Source organism: Apodemus sylvaticus, chromosome 4 (assembly GCF_947179515.1).
Source record: "Apodemus sylvaticus chromosome 4, mApoSyl1.1, whole genome shotgun sequence".
Lineage (NCBI taxonomy): Eukaryota > Metazoa > Chordata > Mammalia > Rodentia > Muridae > Apodemus > Apodemus sylvaticus.
The window spans coordinates 109,637,333-109,662,773 of NC_067475.1; the positions used below are offsets into that span (position 1 = coordinate 109,637,333).

Genomic DNA, 25,441 nt, shown 5'->3' on the forward strand with positions numbered 1-25,441 from the left:
GCCCAGGGGGTAAAAGTGCTTGTTGCCAAGTCTGACAACCTGAGCTGATGCCCAGAACCCACATGGGAGGAAAGAATGGACTTCGGGGAGCTGTCTTCTGACCTCCACATGTGAGCCATGGCACATACCTGCCCACCCAAACACAACCACTAAACACCCAATAAACAAATGTTAAAAAAAAAAAATCAATGTAAAAACCAAATAAGAGAAATAGTCAAAGGAAAAACAATCCATAGAATATAAACAACTGACAAATTTGGCAAAGCACATAAACACACCCCTAAATATATAAAAAGAAATATGTAACAGTAACAACAACAACAACAAAATCTTTGTTTTCTTAATTTGGCAAGATCAAAGGCCTTGTTACAGTTAACACCGATAAAAGCGAAGAACAAATTGGTGGAAGAACAAATTGTCAGAGAGTAATCTGGCAGTATTCATAAAAGAAAAAAACGAGTACATTTTATCATCCAGCAGTTACATTGTCCTTCAGGAGACGTCAGTGTCCACGGGAACCTAGCACACAGGCTCTGGAGTCAGACTACTTGGGTTCAATTCCATTTCCTGACACTGGCAGATTTATTTCTTTTAAAAATATTTATTTTTATTCTAGCACATGCATATTTGTGCATGCCTAGTGCCAATGGAGGCCAGAAGAGGGTGTCAGATCCCCTGGAGTCGGGAGTTAGAGCCATGGCTGCATGCGGTGCTGGGACAGCAGACGGTGTCCTTATCCAAGCAGCCACCTCTACTCTCCAGATCCAACAGATTCCTTAATTTTCTGGACTTCAATTTCTTCATTTAGAAAATAGACATACGTACACTTCAGTTTTCTGGTAAGAATAATACATCCTGAAAATTTATAAAAAAAAAAAAACTGTTTACTTTTAGTTTTCTGAGACAGTGTTTCTTCGTGTAGCCAAGGCTTTCCTGTAACTCACTCTGTAGACCAGGCAGTTCTTAAATTTATAAAACCTGCCTCTGCCTCCTGACTGCTGGGATTAAACTAGCTGCTAGCTGCTGTGTCACTACAGCTAGGTTATATAGAACTTTTTAATTGACAAATTTGAAGGCAAAAACAAATTTAAAATGTCTTTATTTGCTTATATAGGAAATACTACTACCCATTAAAAAAACAAATGTCAATTTATTAAGTTTATCTGGAAAAAATCATCTCTTTATTACATACTGACATGATACAGAATGCAGATGTAAAGTCAATTGAATAGACATCATTAAATAGTTATACATATTCAATCTTGGATAAATGGTTAAAAATATAGACTGATGTTAACGGTGGGCATGTGGCAATTCCATGAACACCATGGGACTTGCCAATAGTGTTCCCTGCCAACAAATTCACTTGCTGTGAGTCTTCAAACTCCCAATTCCAAGTCTTCAAGCTCTTGGAGAAGGGCTGTCTCTTTCTGAATTTTCTCCAACTAGAAATATTTCAAATAAAAATGTTATTAAATAGAAAATAAATATGGACTTGTACCCAGACAATAGAAAGAATGGAATGTAGACATGCAACATTCTTACACTTTATCAGATACACTGGTAAACCCAGATTAGAAAGCAGTTCTACCCGATTTGTTAAGTACTCAGGGGCAATGCAGAGCTGCCTTGCTGTCCCTTCTGGTACAAGATTTCCTGCATTTACTTGCCCTTCAAGTATGGAGACCAAGAGGACGGAGAAAGCCAGCAGGGTGGCACAGCAGACCCTTGTTATTTACCCGACCCACCAACTGTTAGTACTTTTACAGTGACAGCATCAGGAGACCCCTGAGTAATAGTGACTTGGCACCACGGTCTGGGCCAGTGTCCATGCTTTTTCTTTCTGACTGATGGCTTGCCTATATTAAATAGGACAGGGTGCTAATGACTATGATCCAAATAGGGCTTACCTGATTTTTTTCTAGTTGTTTCCCGGAGGCTGCCTGCTCTTTCAGCTGCTCTATGGCTTTCAGTTTCTGTGAAATCAAATATGGGGAAGGAGAAGGAAGAAAGAGTTACTTTCTATTGCAGATGCTTATATTAGCAACCATACTACAGTTCTTTCAAATATGGTTTGCTAAGATGCAAGGATAAACTCGTGTTACAAGTTAAACATAAAATGATAGTTTAAATACGTGGGTTTGGGTGGATGGGTTTTGAAGTTTTTGTTACTTAGTTACTGTGTGGTGTGGTGTGCAGTGCCGAACCACGGAGGCAGAGGAAAGCTCTGGCATCTCTGCTCCCTTTCTTTTCATCTCTCTGGGAGTTGTCGGAGCAGACTTGGGTTGTCAGGTTTGCACAGTAAGTTTTTCACAGGTGTGGATTCATAAGTATACTACAAATGTCAGCATCTATTTCGGCATACCACGGTGGCAGGGCAGTATCTTTGCATTTAACAGAGGCCTCACGCCCACACCTGACCTCACAACACTATAAGCTCCCTTTTGTGTGTGTGTTCCTTTTGAAAAAACTGGAATAAAGGATCTGTTTATCTGTATTTATTTCATTTAATAAATAAAATATTTCTTGCTAGCATCTCATGCTGATGAGATGCTGAGGTAAGTGTCCCAGCCCGGGGCTGTGGCTCGGTAGACGAGCACTTGCTTGGCACGCATGAGCGCTGGGCTCAATCTCAGTCTCACAGCAATGACAACAAAACATGCCTTCCCGACACAGACGTGCCCCTATCATTCCACATTACTCACATTCAACACTATAAGTAGTGTGAGTCGTTAAAGCATTGGTGAACTGAGATCCTTTCTCAATTACACTATTTTTATAGAAAGAAAGCAACAATGAGAACTGTTACCAACTTTTTAAATCCCTGTTTTAAGTTCCACTCTTAATTCTCATGCATGTATCTGCTTTTCAGTCAAGTCTCACCTTCTTTAGATTCTTAATTTTTTTGTCTACTTCAGGATCACCCGAAGTAGACTGGGTGACAGTGTTCCGTGGAGCACTCTGTGGGACAGGAGTAGGAGCCAAATCGCTTCTTGCTTCCTAAAGGAAAACCAAATTTGAACATTTATTTCCTCCCTCTAGGTATCTGAGACAGATCAGTGGGTAAAGGTGCTGCTGCCAAGCCTGAATTCAGTTCCCAGGACCACACGGGAAAGAGTGCCGACTCCCGAGGACTGCCTGTGGAGTTGTTTCTTTCCTTCCACTCTGTGGCCTCAGGGATCAAACGTGAGCCTGACCTATAAAAACACACTTCTGGAGATGGAATATAATAGCTGCAAAAGGGAACAATGATTTTTTTTTTATTATTTGGTTTTTTCAAGACAGGGTTTCTCTGTATAACCCTGGCTGTCCTGGAACTCACTCTGTAGAACAGGCTGGCCTCGAACTCAGAAATCCACCTGCCTCTGCCTCCCAAGTGCTGGGATTACAGGCGTGCGCCACCACCGCCTGGCTGAACAATGATGTTTTAATTTAAAATTAAAAAAATATATAATGTAGTTTTCCCCTCTGAAATATAAATGGGGTAATATGCTTCTTGCCAAGTCGGGCAGCTTGGAGTTGATCCCAAGGCCCACAATGCGGAGACAGAACTAACCCCTTACGTGTTACTCTGACTTTGCCGTGGCACATTTTCCTCCCAGTGAAACACCCCTCCTGGAGGGGAGGAAGGAAATGGAGGTCACAGGTCCAGGAAAGCAGGACTAAAGGTCCTCCCAGCTTCCTAAGAGGAGCGAACAACTGCTGGGTCAAGACACCCACCAGCCAGGCCAAAGAGAAGAGTAGACAGGGAGCAGGCTCGTAGCTTTTGTAATTCATCACCCACGTTGGGCTGCACTCTTCAGGACTGAAAGGGAGCTGCTTTTTGAGCCATCTCTGCTCCTTAGAGGTAAGCCCCTTACCCATGTCCTGTTAGTATCCCCAATAAAAAGTTACTAGTTCGCCAAGTTAGATGCTGGCACAACTATACTTTGGGCGGTTGTGGGTTCCATTTCCTAGACTAAAGAGGTGTGTGCTGTATTTTCCCAGGAAAACTCTAATCAAATGCCACTCTACACGCGTGTTTGTGTGTCACAAGTGCTTGCTCAGACAAGTTCAATCTTCAGAATCCACTTTAAAAGCCGGATACACACGACAGGGAGGGCCGGGAGACACAAGGATCACTCCCTGAAGCCCACTCATGGGCTAGCTAGCGGCAGAAACAAGGCAGCCTGCTCAACAACGCTGGAAGGCCGAAGCTACACACACGCAGACTGTCACTGCCCGGAATGATTAAATGGCTGTGAGTGCTCCAACGTCACACACTCACTACTCCTAGGAGGCTTTATGCCCTCTGCCATAGGAGCACACAGAAAGGAAGCCCTTCCCAGAGAATGAGTCCACCAGCGCCGTGCTGAGACTCCAGCCACAAGGTTTGTGGGTGATAAGCTTTTATTGTGTAGAAACTATCCAACTAAGGAAGACATTTTGATCTAATAAGTCTAAATAGACTAAAATATCTGCTCTGTCTTAATCTCTAAAATAATTATCCTGATCTCACCAATCATGCTTAATGCTGCTGAACACAGTATCACCATGAACCAATGAATCACATGACTATAATTTAGATCAATTATTATAAGTACAGAAATGTGTTTTGTTTAAGTATTGTCTTAGTTGGGTTTTCACTCCTTTTCTTAATTTTCTTTTGGAGCTAAAGCCCTGCCTGGCCTAGAGCCCATTATATATCCTAGGCCAGGCTGGGTTCAAACTCCTAACAACCCTCCAACCTCAGCCTTCCAAGTTCTGGGACTGCAGGTATGAACTGCCACAGCGCACTCTCTTAATACATATGTGCCCTAAGGAAAACAGACACTCCATCAAGAGTCTATAGTAGGAAACACTCTACACAATCCAACTGAAAGCTCAGGTTTCAAGGCCAGGTCTAGTCTCTTTGTCCTTGGAGTCCTGCTACTAAGATATAATAGAGCCTTCAGGAGGTGGGTCTAAAAGAAGGTCTTCAGGCCACTGGGGGAATGCTCTTGAAGAGTACAGTGGGACTCTAGGTTTCTGCTGTGATAATGCTACATGCCACCAGCCACAGTAATAGAGCCAATCAATCATGTACTTCAACCTCCAAAACTGATTACAAAGAGTTGAAGATGTGGGCCAGAGGCAAATCACTTGTCTACCACCTGCAAAGCCTTGGGTTCAGTCCTTAGCACCACAAAAAGCAAAATGGTGGTGGTAACTTCATGTTTGTAAGGTACAGTGCATTTATCCTCAGCACTTAGGAGGATAAAGAAAGAGGATCATGAGTTCAAGGCCAGCCCTGTACTACAAGACAAGACCCAGTTACAGAACCAAACCCTGAGTCAAAATGAACGCTCTGTCTTTAAAACTTTATTGTCCCAGGTCTCCACTGATGTTACAGATGTGACGTTACCCACTATATAAATACAGATACTTAGTCCACAGGCAGGCACAAAAGAAAGCTACTCAGCTATTTACATCTAATTCAACTATAATTTACCACATCATAATCATGCTTTAGAAATATAATTGTTAAAAATGTCATGGGTTAAAGCTAGATTAAGTAACTTCTTGCTTGGGTTTGAGAGATCAGCACTCTCAATACCTGTTTTGCAGCTTTTTTAGCTTCATGCTTCCTTTGATTTTTAAGGGCTGTTTTTGATAATGGCTTGTCACTTCCTGGATGTGGCTTCATATTCTGGGGAGGTTCCTCTTCATGCTACAGGAAATGTAAAACAAGTACTTCTGGAGTCCACAATTTGAAAAGCATACACAATAGCAAAGTATGTACCTTTACTAGTATAAGATGATTTTATCCAAATTACTCAAGAAACTGGAAAGGAATATTTCAAATCAGTTACTACAACAGAGTTAAATAAGGACCTCCCATTAGCTGATATGTATCTTCTCATTACATAAACCCAGACAAAATTCACTTTTGGTTTGCAGAAACAATAAAATATGCCTCAGGACTAGACATGTGACTCTTATGAAACTGAGTAACAACAGCTTCCCTGAGGTGTTTTTGATGTGATTAATATCCTTAGGAAGTTGATATCATAGAAAGCAGCTACCTCATTTGTTTTCTTCATATCCAGAATCATGTGACAGATCTTCACTGGTAAAGTCTGAAGTTGAAAGTTAACCAATGTTGAAATAGAATATCTCAAGAGGATCTGAGAGGCTTTAAGAATTTAGTCAAGAAGGAAGGATACTGTTTTGAGTTGGTGCAAGCCAGGAACAAGATAAAAAAATTATCTTCGAAAATGTTATCTTCTTCCCTGGATAATTTATTAATAGTTTATTTAGCTTCTTTAAAAGGAACATTCCTAGGTCTCAGCTATGGTATACACCCACTTTTCTAAGAACCCCAAAGACAAGGTGCTCATGCTTGGAGGTCTTCTATTAACACCATCACAAAAAGGGAGAGCACTAATCAGTGGTCTCCCCTGAGTTCTGAATTACCATTTAAAAATATACATGAATCTATCAATATTCAGGAAGGTGAGGAACTCATGGCCTGAAGACAATAAATGAGTTTTACAAACTGACAGTGTTTGTAGTGGCTTGAATGAGAACGGCCCCCATAGGCTTGTATGTTTGGATGCTGGGGCATCAGGAAGTGGCACTACTTGGGAAGGATTAGGAGGTGTGGCCTTGTTGAAGGAAATATATCACTGTGGGTGGGCTTTGAGGTTTCAAAAGCCCAAGTCAGGCCAAGTGTCTCTTTCTCTTCCTGCTGCTTGTGGATCTGATGTTGAATTCTACTTCTCTAGCACCGTGTCTGATTGCATGCTGCCATACTTCCCACTAGGCCATGCATCCCACCATGATGATAATGGACTACATCCGTGAAACTGTAAGCTAGCCTTAATTAAAACTTTCTTTTATAACACTTGCCATGGTCATGCTGTCTTTTCGTAGCAATAGAATACTGACTAGGATAGTATTTTAAAAATTAAAGACGATTTCATATATGTATTCAGACCTGTGTTATCTTGAAAATCAACAAATTTCTTAGTGTGAGCTGGCCCTAAGATCGATCACCTATGGGAACTTGACTGCTGCTGAACATGGAGCTGCTCACCATGTCCTCCTGCTCACCATGTCCTCCTGCTCACCATGTCCTCCTGCTCACCATGGCCCCCTGCTCACTACTGCCTTCTATCTTCAGCCTCAGCCAATTAGCATCTGAATTTAAACCCTGAACCTATAAAGCTATGACCCTATAAAGCATCATGCTGAGTTATCTTTTCCAGAAATTAAACAACTGTGAATCCAACACAACAGACTATTGCCACTGCTCTAAGTCATCATCATAAACACATTGTGGGACCTTACTGCTGAAGGGACTGCATATTTTGGCTGTAGGAAATAAGAGCAATCACTCTCAAACTAGCCAGGAAGTTTCCTGCCTGCTGGGTAGCATTCATAGTGCCAGAAAGTGCTATGCAGACTGCTGGGGGAGAGAAAGACATCAGTGGTCTTAACTAGTACTGTGTGCTCCATGGTGTAATATTGACTTTCCAGGTAAGATGTGCCTACTGTTGCAACATGCATGCCTGTTATATAGTAACTGCTTTCTGGTTGGATTTGAGGCTTGTTCTAAGGAAGAAAATTTCATGCCTCCTACTGTATATTATCCTGGTCAGAAGTCCTGATATTGTTATTTTGCTAAATAGTCATGTTAGTAAATTTTCTTCTAAATTTTTATATTTATACTCAGACCTGAGCTACTTTCAGCTTAAGTCAGAAAAGCTTCCTTTTTCAATGGGCAGAAGTCAAGGGAGAGACGCATTACTGGTTAAAGTGCTAAGAAAAAAAAGAGATGAATACTTATTCCTGAAGAGAAGATGATATCAACTTGACCCTATCATCAAGGCTCAGTGAACACTGCAGAAGAGGAGGCAAAAAGATTCTACAAGCTAGAAGTTGGGGAGGAGGGCTGTGAAATGCTGTCTCCTGATTAGCACAGTGCTAATGCACTCAGGAACCCATAGTAGCTGGGTTTACCAGCATGAGAGCAAGCAAGCCTAATTTGGTCAGATTTGATGGATAATTTCAATGCCACAGTCCTTACCAAAGAGTTACTAGCAACCTATAGCTGCTAGGGAAGGCTTTTAAGGATATGGCCATTGGTAGAACTCCCATTTGATAATAGATGGCTGCATACCTACACATGTATGCACAGTACTAAATGGACTTAGAGGGTATTTTTTTTTTTTTTTTTTTTTTGGTTTTTTGGAGACAGGGTTTCTCTGTGTAGCCCTGGCTGTCCTGGAACTCACTCTGTAGACCAGGCTGGCCTCGAACTCAGAAATCCACCTGCCTCTGCCTCCCAAGTGCTGGGATTAAAGGCATGCGCCACCACGCCCGGCTGAAGGGTATTTTTAAAAATACACAAAGTTGGAAGGAATATGAGAATAATTGGATTTGGAGACACAGGGTGGATATGATATTTCATTGCATACGTGCAGAATAAACATTGTGGGGTTTTTTTTTGTTTTTGTTTTTGTTTTTTTTTTGGATTTGGTTTTGCCGAGACAGGGTTTCTCTGTGTAGCCCTGGCTGTGCTGGAACTTACTCTGTAGACCAGGCTGGCCTCGAACTCAGAAATCCGCCTGCCTCTGCCTCCCAGAGTGCTGGGATTACAGGCATGTGCCACCACCGCCCGGCACATTGTGTTTTTTAAACTGTGAGCCCCTTTAAATTAACCTTTTTGCTGGCTTAATATATAAGCTGCTCAGCATCCTCATCTTCCGGGCCTTAGTGGTCTCTCTGGAGTATATCCTACATATGGACAAAGCAACATAATGTGCAAAGAGACAGAGGTGTGCAGAGTGCCTCACAGAGAACCACTTGCCTCTGTGCTATTTCTTACTTACCAGCTTGGAATTGGTGACTGGCTTATTTCTTAAGGCTGGAGGTCTGTAAGCTGTTGCAACCTTAGGCTCCTCACTAGGCACTTCACTTGGAACTGCTTGGTACTTTATCGTTTTCGCTGGAAATATTCCATCCAAAAATGGCTGCCAAGAAACCTGCCATAGCTCTCCATTTGATGGCACATCATACTTATGCAAGATGGAGCCAGTATAATGCCAGATCTTATACCCATTATTAACACGTAACCTAGGAGCACATGTGGCTGTTAAGATATGCTCACCATCTGGGCACCAGGCAAAATATGTAGAATCAGAAGCCACTGGCTTAGAAATAAGCTTGTAGTTTTTAACATCCCATACTTCCATTTGTCCTCGAAGATTTCCAAATCCAGCCAGTACTAGTATATGTCCATGAGGGCTATAGAAGGCTGCGTTGCGAGGACCAGTCCCAAAGTCAAACACAGGATCACACTTCAGGTTGAAAACGGTTGCTTTCGCAGGCATAAAACCATAAACAGCACAAAACTCAGTAGAACTAGAATTCCAAACTACATCATAAATTGGGCCATTTTTTGCTGGAAAAAGAAGATAAGACATAAATCAGCGGTTTAAGAGAAAGCTTACCAGCAGGTTCTAGTGGCACGGGCCCTCATTCGCACACTACACAGTTTATATTTTCACCTTTGAATAATTAGAAGTAATCTCATTTGTTTTCTGGAAGACTGAACCCTTCTGTATCCGTCTTGTTTTTTGCTGCGGTTTTGAACTAGCCGTTAGGGTAAGGAGAAATAACGATGCTTACACTCCTTGTGCTCATACAGCCCCTGCTTGCTCTGTTACGTGTGGATTTTTTTCCCCTGAGGGAGTACGGGGACAGGGTCTCCTGTAATTCGGGCCAGTCTTGAACTGGCTACATAAGTGAAGATGATCTTGACTCTCTGACCTTGGCCTCCCTCTTCCAAATGTTGGAATTACAGACATTCATTACTATGCTTAACACCTGTCAGTTTAATTATTTTCTTCTTACCTTAGTTAACAGATTCTTTTAGTATAGAAATCTATATTTATGCATTACAAGTTTATCATTTTTCTTAGCATTTTTGTGTTGCTTAGAAAAAAAAATCTTTTTTTTTTTAAATTCCCAGATTATAAAAAAGTTTTCACATATTTTCTGTTTTAAACTCCCTTTGAAATTTTATATATAATTTTGAGGAACAAGCAGAAATTATTTTGGTAAGAAAAAATAACAAATTTATATTCCAAATGACTAACTGTAGCTTCATTAATACAAAAACACAAAATTCAGTGTCTTCTTTTGATCTGTTGTATTAACATAGTATTTCAGGTCTCTATTTTATCTTATCTCAGTGGGAACACAGGGTTTTTGGAGAAGTGTGGGTCAGTTCTCTACTCACACATGCTCCATCCAATGTGAAAGTCTGAGCGAGCTGCTAGAATGGACAACCCAGTGTGTGGGGCTGGAGGACTGACTCAGCAGTTAAGAGCTACTTGTTGCTTTTGCAGAAAACCAGAGTTCAATTCCCAGCACCCAACTGTGGCTCACAACCAATGTAACCCCAGTTGCAGGGGATCCAGTGCCCTCTTCTGACCTTGGGCAAAAGGTATGCACATGGTATACAGGTATCAATGTAGACAAAACACTCATGCATAAAATAAATACCTATAAAGACATTTTTAAGGTAAAATCACTATTAGTCTATAGTTAAGTAGCTTACCAAAATAAGAGGTAAACTGGTACCATGCTGGGTTTACTTCTTGTTTCTGCACCGTCACTAAACTCTATGTGCTGTGGTAGTTAAATGCTCAGAGAGCCACTACAACAACCCACGCACTCACAGACTCCACTCCTGCTTGCCTAAGGATGATGTTAAGCTTCTCAATGAAGAGGAATTTTATCATAAACATTATGGTATTTGAGTTTACTCACTTCCTTAACAATTTTGACTGTATTAATTTTGTGACATTGAACCTTTTTTTTTTTACCGTCACTGTTTTTAACGGTGGGAAACTGTTAAGGGTACTCACGTAGCTGCACCACAGCACTTTCTCCGTTTGTTGCAATGTAGTGCAGTGTTTGTTCTCCATAGTAGGAAGCTCCTGTCTTGTCAACCTCCGTACTGGCTATTACCAGCACAGCAGTAGCTGTAACAGAAAAACAGTATTCAATGAGATTAAAAATAGAAGTTAAAAGTTTATACACTTATGAATACTGAAATTAATATTTAATAACAAAAGTGAAAAATTACTCATCATACCTTTTTTATTCCACAGCATTGTAACCTTATCAGCTTTAAAGAAGCTTTTATTGGCCAGTGCTGCCTGAGGCCCGGCAAAGTTGGGATACTGATATAGTCTAACAAATGAAGGTGCGCCTTTACTTCCTGGGACGTAAACTGCCACCTAAGACACACACGTACAAGTCAGTACTTAATTCTCAGAAGCAGAGAAACTGAGATGCATGTTTTTAGACATACTTTTTAAAAGGAGAAAAGACATATGTTCTATATAAATAAAAGCAAGAATTACCTTATAAGGTTGGGTTCCAGGTGATAAATTAAAGTCATTAACTTTTTGCAAATGTAATTTATTTGCAATTGTGTCTAAAATGAGAGGAAATGGATTAGAGGTGGATAATAAATTAACAAAACTCATCAAACTCTGAATCCATTATGAAAGGCTAGTATTACTACAAACTGTTTATTGTAGTTTCATGTAGTGAGGTAGAGCAATCCAGTAGAAAAGCCAGACAGAATTAGGCTTGAATTCCATTCACTCATTTACTAGGTATGCTAACTTGGACAAGCAATAAGATGATACTAATTATTATACCACGTATTTCCCAGGGATTGACTTTAAAAACATAATGCCAAGCACAAGGTATATGCTCCAATGAATATCAATCTCTATATTAAAGAAGTCATAGAGCCCATTAGATGGGAAAGATTGGCCTCAGGCTGCTAGTGTAAACTGTGCTTATCATATAAAAATTCTATATGATAAATAATAAAGATCGCTGATACTGATTATCCTATCGGAAGCAACAAGCATCCATGTTAACAAGCAACAGTGTCACCCTAGTTAATGGGATAAAGAGTTATTCTCTTTATTCAGTTTCAGATGTCAGGAAGTATTCAAATATAGCACAAGAAACTATCAAACTTGAGATTCCCCTTCTGCAGCAAACTAAGAAAGTGGGCATTAGTTTTTGTTACCTTGATACAAACTAGAGTCACTTGGAAAGGCCTCTTGAGGAACTGCCTCCATCAAATTAGACTGCAGGCAAATCTATGGAGCCCTTTCTTGATTACTGCCTGACTTGGGAGGACCCAATTCACTGTGGTGGTGTCACTCCAGGCACACACTTTCAGGTTCTACAAGAACACAAGCTAAGCCCTGTGGAGCAAGACCTTATGGAGAATTCTTCCGTCTCTGTCCCCTGAGTCCCTGCTTGGTTTCATGATGGACTGTAAACTGTAAGATAAAATAAGGTCTTTCCTTCTCTAAGGTGGTCACAGGCACAGGAAGCAAGGTAGGACCCTCCAAGGAGACAAGTAAGCAAGCTAAGGCGAAAGCCATGGTGAGGAGTACCGAAGGCAGGAAAATGTAGGGCATACTATGGGGTCTACAGTGGCTAGAGGCTGCACAAAGGAGCCTGCATGTCTTCTTTGGCACATACAAGCAAAATTACAATTCTTATTTTAGTATAATAAAATAACAAGTGTTCAATCACTAATTAGATGCTGTACAGATAAAGGGATAGCATTATCTTTTCTTTATTTTCAGTAATCATGTTACTGCTATTACTGCTGCTATTTTTTTTTTTCAGAATACAGTGTGGATAATGTGGAACAGAGCAAATAAATAATGTGATGTGATAATCCCAAATCACATCTTTGATATACCAAAGAAAAAGGACCCTCGACATGGGTAAAAGGTAATATAGGTAAGGTTAAGTCAAATTTTGTATTTTTTAAAAGGGGCTGGAGAGACAGGAGTTAAGAGAATGCTCTAGCAGAGGATCTGGGTTTACTACCCAGCACCCTATGGTGGCAATCAACCATTAGTAATTTAGGTCCTGACATTCACAGGCACCAGGCATGTGTATCCATCCATACATGTAGGCAAAGTAATCATACACATAAAATGAAAAAAGCCTAAAAGTATTTTTAAATCTTGCAACTTTAAAAATGGAAGTTATCAGCATGAACCTAAATATTACAGCCTCCAAAAAGAAAGAGAGAGAGAGAGAGAAACTCTAGATACCATGATTACTGTAGTGCAGTGAAGCCTTAGAGTTAAGACTATAGTCTGCAAATATTGTTTTCCATGAAAAGGATTCAGCTGGCTTGGAATATTAGCTGACTCTAGACGAATATCAGGAAATATGTGAGATAATCCTAAATATCTTATTATACAAAAAAAAAAAAAAACCTACATTCCATCAGCAATTTATACAAGACTGATAACATGTTAAATTATATGTCTGGGAGGCAGAGGCAGGCAGATTTCTGAGTTCGAGGCCAGCCTGGTCTACAGAGTGAGTTCCAGGACAGCCAGGGCTACACAGAGAAACCCTGTCTCGAAAAACCAAAAAAAAAAAAAAAAAAAAAAAAGAAAAAGAAAGAAAAGAAAAAAGAAATAAAAGCAAACTTCAAACTACAGAAAAATACAGAGAAAAATGAGTGTTGAAATAATCTACTGCTGGCCAGGTGTAGGGGTATAAATCTTGAATGCCAGTACTCAAGAGGCAGAAACAGGCAGATCTCAGAGTTCAAGACCAGCCTGGCAAACAATGCCAGTTCCAGAATAGCCAGGGCTACAGAGAGAACTCAAAAAACAAACAAACCAACAAATAAACATACACACACACCTCAAAAAAGAAAAAGACAGAGATAATCTACTATAAGGGGTGAAAAAGAGATTGAGAGGGAACCTAGAAACTAAAAGAAACTTGAGAGATATCAAATTTGAGAGATATATGACAATTTCGGATCTTGAGTTTTAAAACTTAAGAGAACATTTGCAGTGTTAGAAGTCTGAGCAATAATCATATTATTTATGACAATTGTTTAACTAAATTTTAAAAACTAGAGCCCTCCTTAACTTTCAGTGATACACATTGAAATTTTTTTTTTTTTTTGGTTTTTTTCGAGACAGGGTTTCTCTGTGTAGTCCTGGCTGTCCTGGAACTCACTCTGTAGACCAGGCTGGCTTCGAACTCAGAAATCCGCCTGCCTCTGCCTCCCAAGTGCTGGGATTACAGGCGTGCACCACCACTGCCCGGCTATTTGTTTGGTTTTAGCTTAGTAGAGAAATAATAATTGAATAGATGTTAGAAGTTAGGACTAGCCATGGTTGACAATTATTGAAACAGAAATTCTATACTATAAAACATTTTAGGGAAGGTGTGTTAGTTAATACATGCCTTTATTATCAGCATATCAGAGATAGAGGTAGGGAGATAAATGTGAGTTCCAGGCTAGCCTGGTCTACACATCTAGTTTCAGGCTAGCCAGGACTACAGATTAGTTGTCCTGGAATTTACATTGTAGACCAAGCTGGCCTCCTACTCAGAGATCCATGCCTCTGCTTCCCAAATGTTGGGATTAAAGGCATGGGCTACTATAACTGCTGTGGCACACACATTTAATCCTCAAATGTGGGAGTCAGAGGTAGAAGGATCTCTTAAAGTCAGGCAGAGCTGTGTAGTTTCACACTGTCTCAAAAATTAATCAGTATAAATTTTAAAATTGTATTTCATAATTTCAACATCAAGAACAAAAGAGCTATTCTAATATTTTAATAGCTATTGTCTAGTACCTAATAATATAGATATTATAAAAAGAAAATCTTTATGCTCTAGAATATCAGTGGCATTCAGATTTACAAAGATTTGTGCAAATGAATATAAATAACAATACAAATACATGAATTATATCTAGGATGATCCTATGATGTCACTAAGGAAAGGAAAACGATATTCTTAGCACTAAAGACAAAACAAACAAAAAACTTTTAAAACTGTATTTTAAAGTAAATAATAAAGTAAGTTTTTTCATACTAAAATTGTTGTTCTCAAAGAAGTGAACTTCATTGTTAACATTCCGGGCACAAATAATTTCATCATCTGACCAGGAAGGACACCTATGCCAAAAGAAAATAAAAAATTGGAAAAAAATAGAACCATGTTAAAACTAATGATGTGTTTAAGATCAAATATTTACATTATATCTGCTACCAAGGATACTAATAGTCTTAATAAGTTGTTGTATCTTAAAAAAAAACATATACTGTTCCTTCCTTTTTAAAGACTAAAAGGGGATAATATTTTTACTATAATATAGTTATATATTTAAAAGCCCTTAAAGTCGTATATTTTGGTCTAACTTTTTTCCTAAGTCAGTACCAGAGAAACGAATAGATATGATGACATCATCAATATGCATCACTTTACAGGCTGCACAGAGCTGAGAGGTTAAGGGCACTTGTTCTTAGGCCGGAGAGACGGCTCAGTGGTTAAGAGCACTGACTGCTCTTCCAGAGGTCCTGAGTTCAATTCCCAGCAACCACAGGGTGGCTTACAACCATCTGTAATAGGAACTGATGTCCTCTTCAGGTGTGTCTGAAGACAGCTACAGTGTACTCACATGAATAAATCTTAAACAAACAAACAAACAAACAAACAAACAAACAAACAAACAAAACCACTTGTTCTTACAGAAAACCAGGATTCCAGGAATCTTTTCTTGACCTCCAAGGTTAGTAGGTATACAAAAAACATAAATACATAATACAGGAAAAACATTCATGAAATCTAAGATTTCTTTAAAATTACACTTAAAGCATTTATTTACCAATTCTGCATTTTTTTCTGTATGAAAGATTTCAAACATGTTCCAGTTTTCACGTCATAAAGTTGCAGGTTAGGTGTCCCAGCAGTGCCATCTTTAGAAGCTGCAACAAAAATACTGTATAGTGATTGTCTTCTAAAATTGTTAAGATTTAAGTCTCACAAAGATCTTTAATAGGATTAAGAATATTAAATAAAAGAACTGCCTTCAATCATCCTTCTTTCCTGTCTTTGTTATGGAGTTAGTCACTCATCGCTGAAACTATGACACATGCCATGCTTGAGTGAAAGCCCACACCTGTGAAATGATTAGTCATGATAAGTTTGAAGAAGACTTGAGAGATTTATTTATTAATTCTGACATATATTACTGTCACAGGGATTAAGTCATGAAGGTTTATACCTATGGATCATAAAAATAAAGTTATTTATGATTCTCAAGTATGCTTTTACTTGGAAAAACAAGATTCATGAAGAGTCCAAGCCTCTTTCAAAGAATAAAACCCTGAGGTTTATAACCCAATAATGAACGATTATTATTTATTTATTAAAAAAGATTGTCATTGCTAAAGAATGGGTCTACCCCATCTTCTTTCCTTTCCTTTCCCCCCCCTTTTTTTTAATGAGACAGAGTCGGTCATACATGCACACTGGACTGACCTCAGATTCCTATGTAGCAGAGTGACCTTGAATGACAGGTTTGTGACACCTCACACAGTGTTAGGGATCAAGCCCAGGCCTTGTGAATGCAGGCAAGCACTCTACCAACTGAGCTACACCCAGTCTCTTAATAAAATGTTCTTAAACCAGCCTCTGTACACCTTTCCTATATTATTATGTCACGTATACCTAAAGCAGGGCTATATAGAAGTTCACATAGCATTACCATCAGATGGCTTTAAATGTATCAAAATAGCACATTGTTTTCTACTCTTTTTGTTCTTGGAGACAAAGTCTCATTCTAGCTAAACTCATCTCCAATCCACAATCTTCTCTGTAATCATAGGTATTTAACACTAAACACTGTCATAACACTTCTTTGAGAGTATATCTACTGTACTGTCTTTTTCTTATAGTTGACTAATTCATTATTAATCTAGATCTTTAGAAATGTTTTCTAGCCAGCAGTTACTTATTTTCTAAATTTTCTTTGCAGTTTTTCTTCTCCTTTATCTTATAACTTACAATGTCTCTTCATATCATGAGGTATGTTATTTACAGTCAATTAGGACCCAAAAGTAGTAAAAGACCCCTGATACTCATTAGTTTTAAATTGGATGTCATCTTGAGCTATTCATTCTGTCTAACAGGAACACAAGTCTTTTTAATGAATCATGATTTGAAAAAAATTGTTGACTGTTTTTTTTTTTTTTTTTTGAGAGATGGTGTCAGTATGTAGCTGTGGCTGTCATGGTACTATTTTTGTAGACCAGGCTGGCCTTGACTTAAGAGATCCACTTGCCTCATTAGGGGGATGTAGCTCAGTCGGTCGATGCTTGCCTGGCATGCATGAAGCCCTGGGTTTAGACTGCAGCACCAGTGGATGGGACATGGTGTACACCTGAGATCCCAGCAGAGAAGCACAGAGGAAGATGAGAAGGTCAAGGCCACCCACGTTAAGGGAGGGGCTCACTTGCAGTCTCAGTCATACACTAAGATCAGACTCCCTGCAGACGGCTGGGTGTGTGTGTGTGTGTGGGGGGGGGGTCTGCTTGACCATAAATGACCATCTTCCAAAGTTATAAACCTAGTTTTTCTCCCTCCAAATGTAATTGCTCCTGGTAGAATATCGTCATAAGGGAAAGTACTTACTAGTGTAAGGTTGCCACGTTGCCAGGACGGTGTTATTTGGCGAGAATTCAAGGCAAACTGCTTTGGGGAGGTCGAAGGAATGCAGTAGTTCCTTGTTAGCCACATTGATTATATTTACTCTGGTTTCAAAAGAAAATACTTCAGCAAAATTACCATTTTATAATAGCCAGCATTAACCAAAACATTCATACCTCTTTTCTTTTTAAGATTTATTTATTTATTATATATAAGTACACTGTATCTGTCTTCAGACCCACCAGAAGAGGGCATCGGATCCCATTACAGATGGTTATGAGCCACCATATGGTTGCTGGGATTTGAACTCAGGACCTCTGGAAGAGCAGTCAGTGTTCTTATCCGTTGAGTCATCTTTCCAGCCCCCATGTCTTTTCAAATACAGAACATTCCCAATTGTTCACTTTTCATAACTACTTTTCAGGAAGTTTCAAAAAAAAAATACCAAGGCAATATTTTAACTTTAAAATAAAAAAATGCAAAATTTACCCCCACAGTATTGAGAAACAGTACAGAGTTAGCAGAAAGGTTCTCAGGTGGCAGGACTCCAGTGGAGTCAGCACTTGGCTAGGCTGCAGGGAGAATGGAGAAGCCCGCTTTTTAAATATGAATAAGTAGCTGCATTTGTTGGGGAAATCTTGTAAGCAAGTCTATTAAAATCTCAACAGCAGTCTAACACATAGGCTTATTAAGAATGATGGTGGGATAGTAATGACAAAATGGCAGGAGTCACAGAGTAAAAGGAGTCCCCACTGCTCCACTCTGCGTGTTCCTACAGAACCCTCAGCACAGGCCAGACCACTTCCTGTAAATCTATTTGAGTCTTTACAGGCATCATTATGTTGATCTTATAAACAAATTCACTTAGACTTAAAAAAAAGAATCAAATGAATTGATCTGATCAGCATATTAGTGATCAATGCTAAAGCCCAGCTTTGGAACTCAGTTTGTCCTGACTTACTCTTCCATGTTTAACTTCCAGGGCAGAACTGCAGAGATGGCTCAGAGGTTAAGAGCAGTGGCTGTTCTTCCAGAGGCCCCTTGTTGGAGAGCCAGCTCTCACATGATGAACTCCAGAACCAGGTCTGATGGCTCTTCTGGCCTCCAAGGGCAGTATACACATGGTACACAGATGCATGTGTGGGCAAAACACACATAACCCATATATATGTAAATAAATATATAATTGAAAAGAAATTGAGCTGGAAAAAGTGGCACATGCCTTTAATCACAGCACTCGGGTCAGAAGCAGGTAGATCTCTGTGAGTTCCAGGCCAGCCTGGTCCACATAGTAAGTCTGAGGATAGCCAGGGCTATGTAGAGAGACTCCACCTCAGTAACAAAACAAAGCACCCTTAACATTGTGGCTAGAATTATACTGTTTATATGTAATGGAAATATTTTATAGTTAGAGTCAATAACTTACAAAGTAAACCAACGAATTTAATAGTCTTTAATGGTTAATTAATCACATTTAATCTGAGTTTCAGAAGATTTTATAATATATTATCACTATAAAAAACTGTTCAGGGCTGGAGAGATGGCTCAGCAGTTAAGAGCACTGACTGCTCCTCCAGAGGTCCTGAATTCAATTCCCAGCAACTACATGGTGGCTCATAACCATCTGTAATGGGGTCTGATGCCCTCTTCTGGTGTGTGTCTGAAGACAGCTACAGTGTATTCATAAACATAAAATAAATAATTCTTTTAAAAAACTGTTCAATTAATATTTCCAGACTAACGCATATAGGTTTTCTCTTCTGAAAAGCCTTATAGTATAACCATAATGTAGTTGAAAACAACAAAAGAAAAATAAGCAACAAATGGTTGAATATTTTTGATCTGTGAAATATTGTAGTGACTTTGTAAAAATTCAAAAGAACTTGTTTTAAGAAAAATATGACCATTTAAAGAAAATATTTTCTTATAAGATCAATTTTGTAATCTGATACCTTATATAAATTATACTAATCATTCTTTGGAACAATTTCTATGCTTCTATACACAACAGAACTAATACTAACTTTAGTTATTGATTTAACAGCAAAAATACAAAATATCTAAGTCTAAAGTTAACAAGCAAAAAAAATAATTATTTTCTAAATGATAGTAATGAATTTAAGAAACCCTAACCAGAGCCCAGGGGTGGTGGCGCACGCCTTTAATCCCAGCACTTGGGAGGCAGAGGCAGGTGGATTTCTGAGTTCGAGGCCAGCCTGGTCTACAGAGTGAGTTCCAGGACAGCCAAGGCTACACAGAGAAACCCTGTCTCGGAAAAACAAAAAACAAAACAAAGAAACCCTAACCAGTAATTTAGAACAGCAGAGCAAGCCAGGGGAAGCAAGCCAGTAAGGAACATCCCTCCATGGCCTCTGCATCAGCTCCTGCTTCCTTCCTGACCTGCTTGAGTTCCAGTCCTGACTTCCTTTAGTGATGAACAGCAGTGTGGAAGTGTAAACTGAATAAACCCTTTCCTCCCCAACTTGCTTCTTGGTCATAATGTTTGTGCAGGAATAGAACCCTGACTAATAGAGTGGATATTAACCCAAGAGCTCCAAATACCCAAGATACAATTCACAGACCAGATGAAGCTCAAGAAAAGGAAAACCAAAGTGTGGGCACTTTGGTCCTCTTTAAAGGGGAACAAAATACTCAAGGGAGCAAATATGGAGACAAAGTGCATAGAGAGACTGAGGAAAGGCCACCCAGAGACTGTCCCACCTGGGGATTCATCCCAGATACAGTAACCAAACTCCGACACTATTACAGATGCTAAGAAAGGGTTAGGGTTGCTGAAAGGAGCCTGTCTTCTGAGAGGCCCTGCCAGAGCCTTACAAATACAGTCAGATGACCGCATTACACTGAGCACAGGACCCCAATGGAGGAGCTAGAGAGAAGACTGAAGGAGCTGAAGGGGTTTGCAACCTCATAGGAAGAACAACAATATCAACCAACCAGACCCCCCAGAGCTCCCAGGGACTAAGCCACCAACCAAGGAGTACACATGGCTTCGGTTGCCTGTCAGGCATCAATGGGAAAAGATGTCCTTGGTCCTATAAAGGTTGGACAGATGACCCAGTGTAGGGGAATCGAAGGTGGGGAGGTGGGAGTGGGTGGAGGAACACCCTCATAGAAGCAGGGGGAGGGGAATGGGATAGGAGTGTTTCTGGAGAGGGGGGAAAATGGGTAAGAGGATAACACTTGAAATGTAAATAAATTAAAATAAATTAAAAAAGAAAAATAAGTATTAAAAAAAAGAAAAGAAACAGGCTTTATCAATGATAACCGATATATGCATTTCTAATCATGACAACTATGGTCATATTCATGGTGCACAGAAAATTTTCGACAAATGGATACTAACTTTTCTCCATTGTTCCAGGCAAACAATGTCCCATCTTTACTGAAAGTGTAGACTTTGCAATTTTTTCCAGATTCCCTGAAAAAAAAAATTAAAAAGTATTAATAATACTCCTTAAAAATCTGATTAAAATGTCTACAATCCAGTAATTTAATGAATAATTTACACAAATTTTAGAAAACATTCCAAAATGTTTTTGTCTATTCAAATATTTTACCTTTTAAAAATTAAATGTCAGCAACCATTGTAAAGTATGCTAGAAACTGGTTTCATGCAAGCAGAAAAACCTTAAGAAATAGACAATTTTTTAGTGTGGTGGTTTGAATAAGAATGCCCCTATTCATAGATTCATGGATTTGAACATTTAGTCATCAGAAAGTGTCCCTACTTGAGAAGCACTGGAATGTGTTGCTTTATTGGAGGAACTGTGTCACTGGAGGTGGGCCTTGATTTTTTTTTTTTTTGGAGATTTATTTATTATATGTAAGTACACTGTAGCTGTCTTCAGACACCCCAGAAGGCGTTAGATCTCATTATGGATGGTTGTGAGCTGCCATGTGGTTGCTGGGATTTGAACTCAGGACCTTGTAAAGAGCAGTCAGTGCTCTTAACTGCTGAGCCATCTGTCTAGCTCCATGCCTTGAGGTTTCAAAAGTCCAAGACAGGTCCAGTGTCCCTCTCTTCCTGCCTGTGGATCCAGATGCAAATGTCAGCTCCTTCTCTAGCACCGAGTCTGCCTGCATACCACCATGCTAAAAATGGATTAAACCTATGAAACTGCAAGCAAGCCCCCATTAAATACTTTCTGAGAGTTGTAGTGGTCATGGTGCCTCTTCACAGCAATAGAACACTGATTAGGACAGTCTCCAAGGAAGCAAAAACAACAAAACTGAATGTCCACAGTGCAAAAACTACTATCTGCATAACAAAACACTGGTGCAAAGAATGCCCTCACCACTAAAGAGACCCTGCATCTGAAAGACTGGACTCTCCCATCAATTCCTCTATGTACTTAATACATAAAAACAAAAGACTTAGTATATAAAAACAATACAACAGCCTTAGGAAATCAATCAGTGGCTTCTGTAGATCATCTGTAAAAATATGACCCATGTCAACATTCTAGCAAGGAATGAAAACTCTAAGTACTATAACTCTCTACTGAAGAAGACCACTGTGAATACATCTAAAGACAATGAAGACCTAGCCAAACATAAATGTGGGTAAGTAAACATGAGTCTACTGGTGTAGTGACATTAAATAAGAACTTTGTGGCAAACAAATATTTCAATTGCTAAGTAACAGCAAATACACCAAGAATTGATCAATATAGCCTTCTAAATAACACATCATTGACTTACCTAAGATATGTTTTTTGCTTGTTTTCACAAAATAATGGTAACTTATACTCACTTTATAGACAATGAAACTTACAAACTATTTTTCCCACAAAAATATCTATGAACAATGTCTCTTATCCACAGTACAACTTATTCTCCAACCTTAAGATAGAAAATTTCAATTATCCTTATTAATTCCTCCCATATTTTAGCCTATTCCAACCTATTCATATCTACCATCCTCATTTTTGACTCCATAATTATACCCTCATTGTTATAAACACGTTTGTTTGTTTATTGAGACAAGGTGTTTCTGTGTAATAGCCCTAGCTGTTCTCAAACTCACAAGAGATCCTCCAGTCTCTGCCTTCCAACCAAGTGCTGAGATTAAAAACTAATTCGATTTTTGTTGTTGTTGTTGAGATTTTATGTTTACCTTTATGTGATTGAAGCTGGGCCCCCAAGCATACCTGTAAGCATGCCTTTTCATACTGTTGCTGCAATATGCTTGCCAGTCATTGATGCAAAAAATAACCTGACTCAGAGCAGAGTCATGCTGACCACATGCCCTGTTATGTTCTGTCTGTTATGAGGTCTGTTAATTTTTTTTTTTTTTTTTTTTTTTTTTTTTTTTTTTTTAGTCAGGATTTCTATGTGTAGCTCTGGCTGTCCTGGGACTCACTCTGTAGACCAGGCTGGCCTCGAACTCAGAAATCCGCCTGCCTCTGCTCCTAGAGTGCTGGGATTACAGGCGTGCGCCACCACCCGTCGGCTGAGGTCTGTTAATCTTAAATTCCACAGCCGTGCTGGAGAGATGGCTCTTCAGAAGGTCCTGACTTCAAATCCCAACAACCACATGGTCACAACCATCCATAATGAAATCTGATGCCGTCTTCTGGAGTGTCTGAAGACAGTGACTCACATATAATAAATAAATAAATCTTAAAAAAAAAAAGAATAGGTTCCACAACCCTAAGCACTTCATTTAGGACCCATCAAATTGTCAATATAATTGACCCATCAAAAGGTCATTTGAACTGTTATATCTGAAATGGTTTGAGACAGGGCAGACCACCAGGTTACTTACAGCACCTGCATATGATGAGCTCATTGTGATTTTAGCCTTTTTAAGTTGGTCCTGAGAAATGTCCAGCACATGGCTTTCAGCTCTTGAGTCCAAAGCTGTTGCCATGGTCAGTAAATATTTGACTGTTTGTTCAATATAAACCATCCCTATGCTCATGTGGTTTGAACCCCAACAACTATATATTTATAAATGTTTTGCCTGAATGTAAGTCTGTGCAATTCATGCTTGCAGTGCCTGGGGGAGGCGGAAGAGGCCATCACGCCCTAGGACTAGTCCCAGTAGGTTGTCAGCTCCTGTGTGAGTGCTATGAACTGAGCCATGGTCCTCTAGAGGAGCAGCCAGTGCTCTCAACCACCGCCCCAGCTCTTCCTCCTTCACTCCCTTTCTTAATTCTGGCAAATGACAACATTTTGTTATTTCCATACAAATATATAGCATAACAATAAATGCAATGATAAATTACACAGATATAATTTGTTTTCTTTTTGAGACAGGGTCTCACTATGAAGCCCTGGCTGTCCTGAAACTCACTATGTAGACCAGGTTGGCTTTTAACTCACAGAGATCCCCTGCTTCTGCCTCTTGAGTACTTGGAGCTGAGGAAGTGTGAGGGTACCCAGTCAATACAATTTTTAAAAACAAACAAACAAACAAACAAACACTATATAAATACAAAATACAGACACTCATCAACAATCTCAAATGATAAAATGAACAAAATCAGAGGCTGGAAAGGTGGCTCAGCAGTTAAGAGCACTGGCTGTTCTTCCAGTGGCCCCTGATTCGATTCTCAGTATCAGTCAGCTGAAGAGACCAGGCTACCTCATCTTCTAATACCATCACTTGTTCTCAGACACTAGAGGGGTGGAAGTCACACTTGAGCATGCTGGTGTGGGAAGGGAGCAGCTCGGAACACTAAATCATGCTATCTAGTTATGGATGTCTTAGGATTCCAACTACAGGCTAGGTAAGTACTTCACTCAACTAAATCCCCACCTTGTTCAGACAGTTGACACATCTTAAAGTTTGAGAGGCACTAGTCTAAACACAAAATTTCTTTCTGATTAGGAAATTTTATTTCCACATTTACTAACAAATCCTAAAAGAACCTGTATTCTTCAACTATATGGGTACTATAACATGTGAGGTTTTTAAGCCAAGTATGATTGCACATGCCTTTAGTCCCAGCACACAGGAAGCAGAGGCAGGTGGATCTCTTGAATTTGAGGAGAGCCTGATGATCTACAAAGCAGGTTCTAGGACATTGAGGGCTACAAAAAGAAATCCTGTCACAGGGATGAGAGGGTGTACAAACAAAAAGAAAAGAAAAAAACCAAAACCAAAACCAAACAAAAACCTCCAAGGTTTCTGTGCTATAGACATTAAGACGTGGAGGGGGAGAAATTTTTATGGAGTATTTATATTTCATATCTTTATTCTCCAGTATAATTCTTAATGTTCAAATTGTCCTTTTTTTAGGTTGGCTTAAACTTTTTCTAGTTGATCCTGTGACTCTTTCATAAGGTCCATAATTCTTTCATTATTGCTTCCTGCCTTTTACCTGGACAAAACTAGGAATTAAATATTTTACTTAAGATTTGTAATGCATGTTGTATGTTCATTCAAGCAATGTGTGAATTGTTGCATTTGAAGGCCAGAGGAGGGAGTTGGATCTCCTGGAGTCACATTTATAGGAGGCTGCAACCACTCACCGTGGATGCTAGGAACTGAACTTGGGTCCTCTGAAAGAGTGACTTACCTACTGAGCCACCTCTCTAGTTGCACAAATAACTTTGTAAGAAGCAATGAGAGGCACCAGCCCCAGGGCTTCCCCTCCCTGGTCCTGCTGGCCGCCCTGCTCCTCCTCTTCTGCGGCCTGCCCTTTGGCATCTTCTGGCTGTCCCAGAACCTGTCCTGGCACACCCCCCTCTACTTCTGTCATTTCAGCTTCTTCATGGCCGTGTGCACAGTGCAGCCAAGCCTGCCATCTACTTTTTCTTGGGCAGCACGCCTGGCCGTGTGCACAGTGCAGCCAAGCCTGCCATCTACTTTTTCTTGGGCAGCACGCCTGGCCGTGTGCACAGTGCAGCCAAGCCTGCCATC

At 39.7% G+C, this 25,441-nt stretch overlaps 1 protein-coding gene across 1 annotated transcript in view; it reads right to left on the minus strand.

Annotated features, from left to right (window-relative positions):
• Nucleotides 1–1,082: 1,082 nt before the first annotated feature.
• The window catches only part of Eif2a (eukaryotic translation initiation factor 2A), a 33,585-nt gene continuing 9,226 nt past the window's right edge, over nucleotides 1,083–25,441 (minus strand). Inside the window, exons 3-14 of the mRNA XM_052180472.1 lie at nucleotides 20,915–20,989; nucleotides 17,536–17,654; nucleotides 15,728–15,827; nucleotides 14,935–15,017; nucleotides 11,400–11,473; nucleotides 11,129–11,273; nucleotides 10,899–11,015; nucleotides 8,856–9,427; nucleotides 5,576–5,689; nucleotides 2,884–3,000; nucleotides 1,911–1,976; nucleotides 1,083–1,445 (exon numbers count right to left, since the gene is read on the minus strand). Of these exons, the coding sequence (XP_052036432.1) occupies nucleotides 1,380–1,445; nucleotides 1,911–1,976; nucleotides 2,884–3,000; nucleotides 5,576–5,689; nucleotides 8,856–9,427; nucleotides 10,899–11,015; nucleotides 11,129–11,273; nucleotides 11,400–11,473; nucleotides 14,935–15,017; nucleotides 15,728–15,827; nucleotides 17,536–17,654; nucleotides 20,915–20,989 (1,648 nt within the window). The 3' untranslated portion in view covers nucleotides 1,083–1,379. The remainder of the gene's footprint in view (nucleotides 1,446–1,910; nucleotides 1,977–2,883; nucleotides 3,001–5,575; nucleotides 5,690–8,855; nucleotides 9,428–10,898; nucleotides 11,016–11,128; nucleotides 11,274–11,399; nucleotides 11,474–14,934; nucleotides 15,018–15,727; nucleotides 15,828–17,535; nucleotides 17,655–20,914; nucleotides 20,990–25,441) is intronic.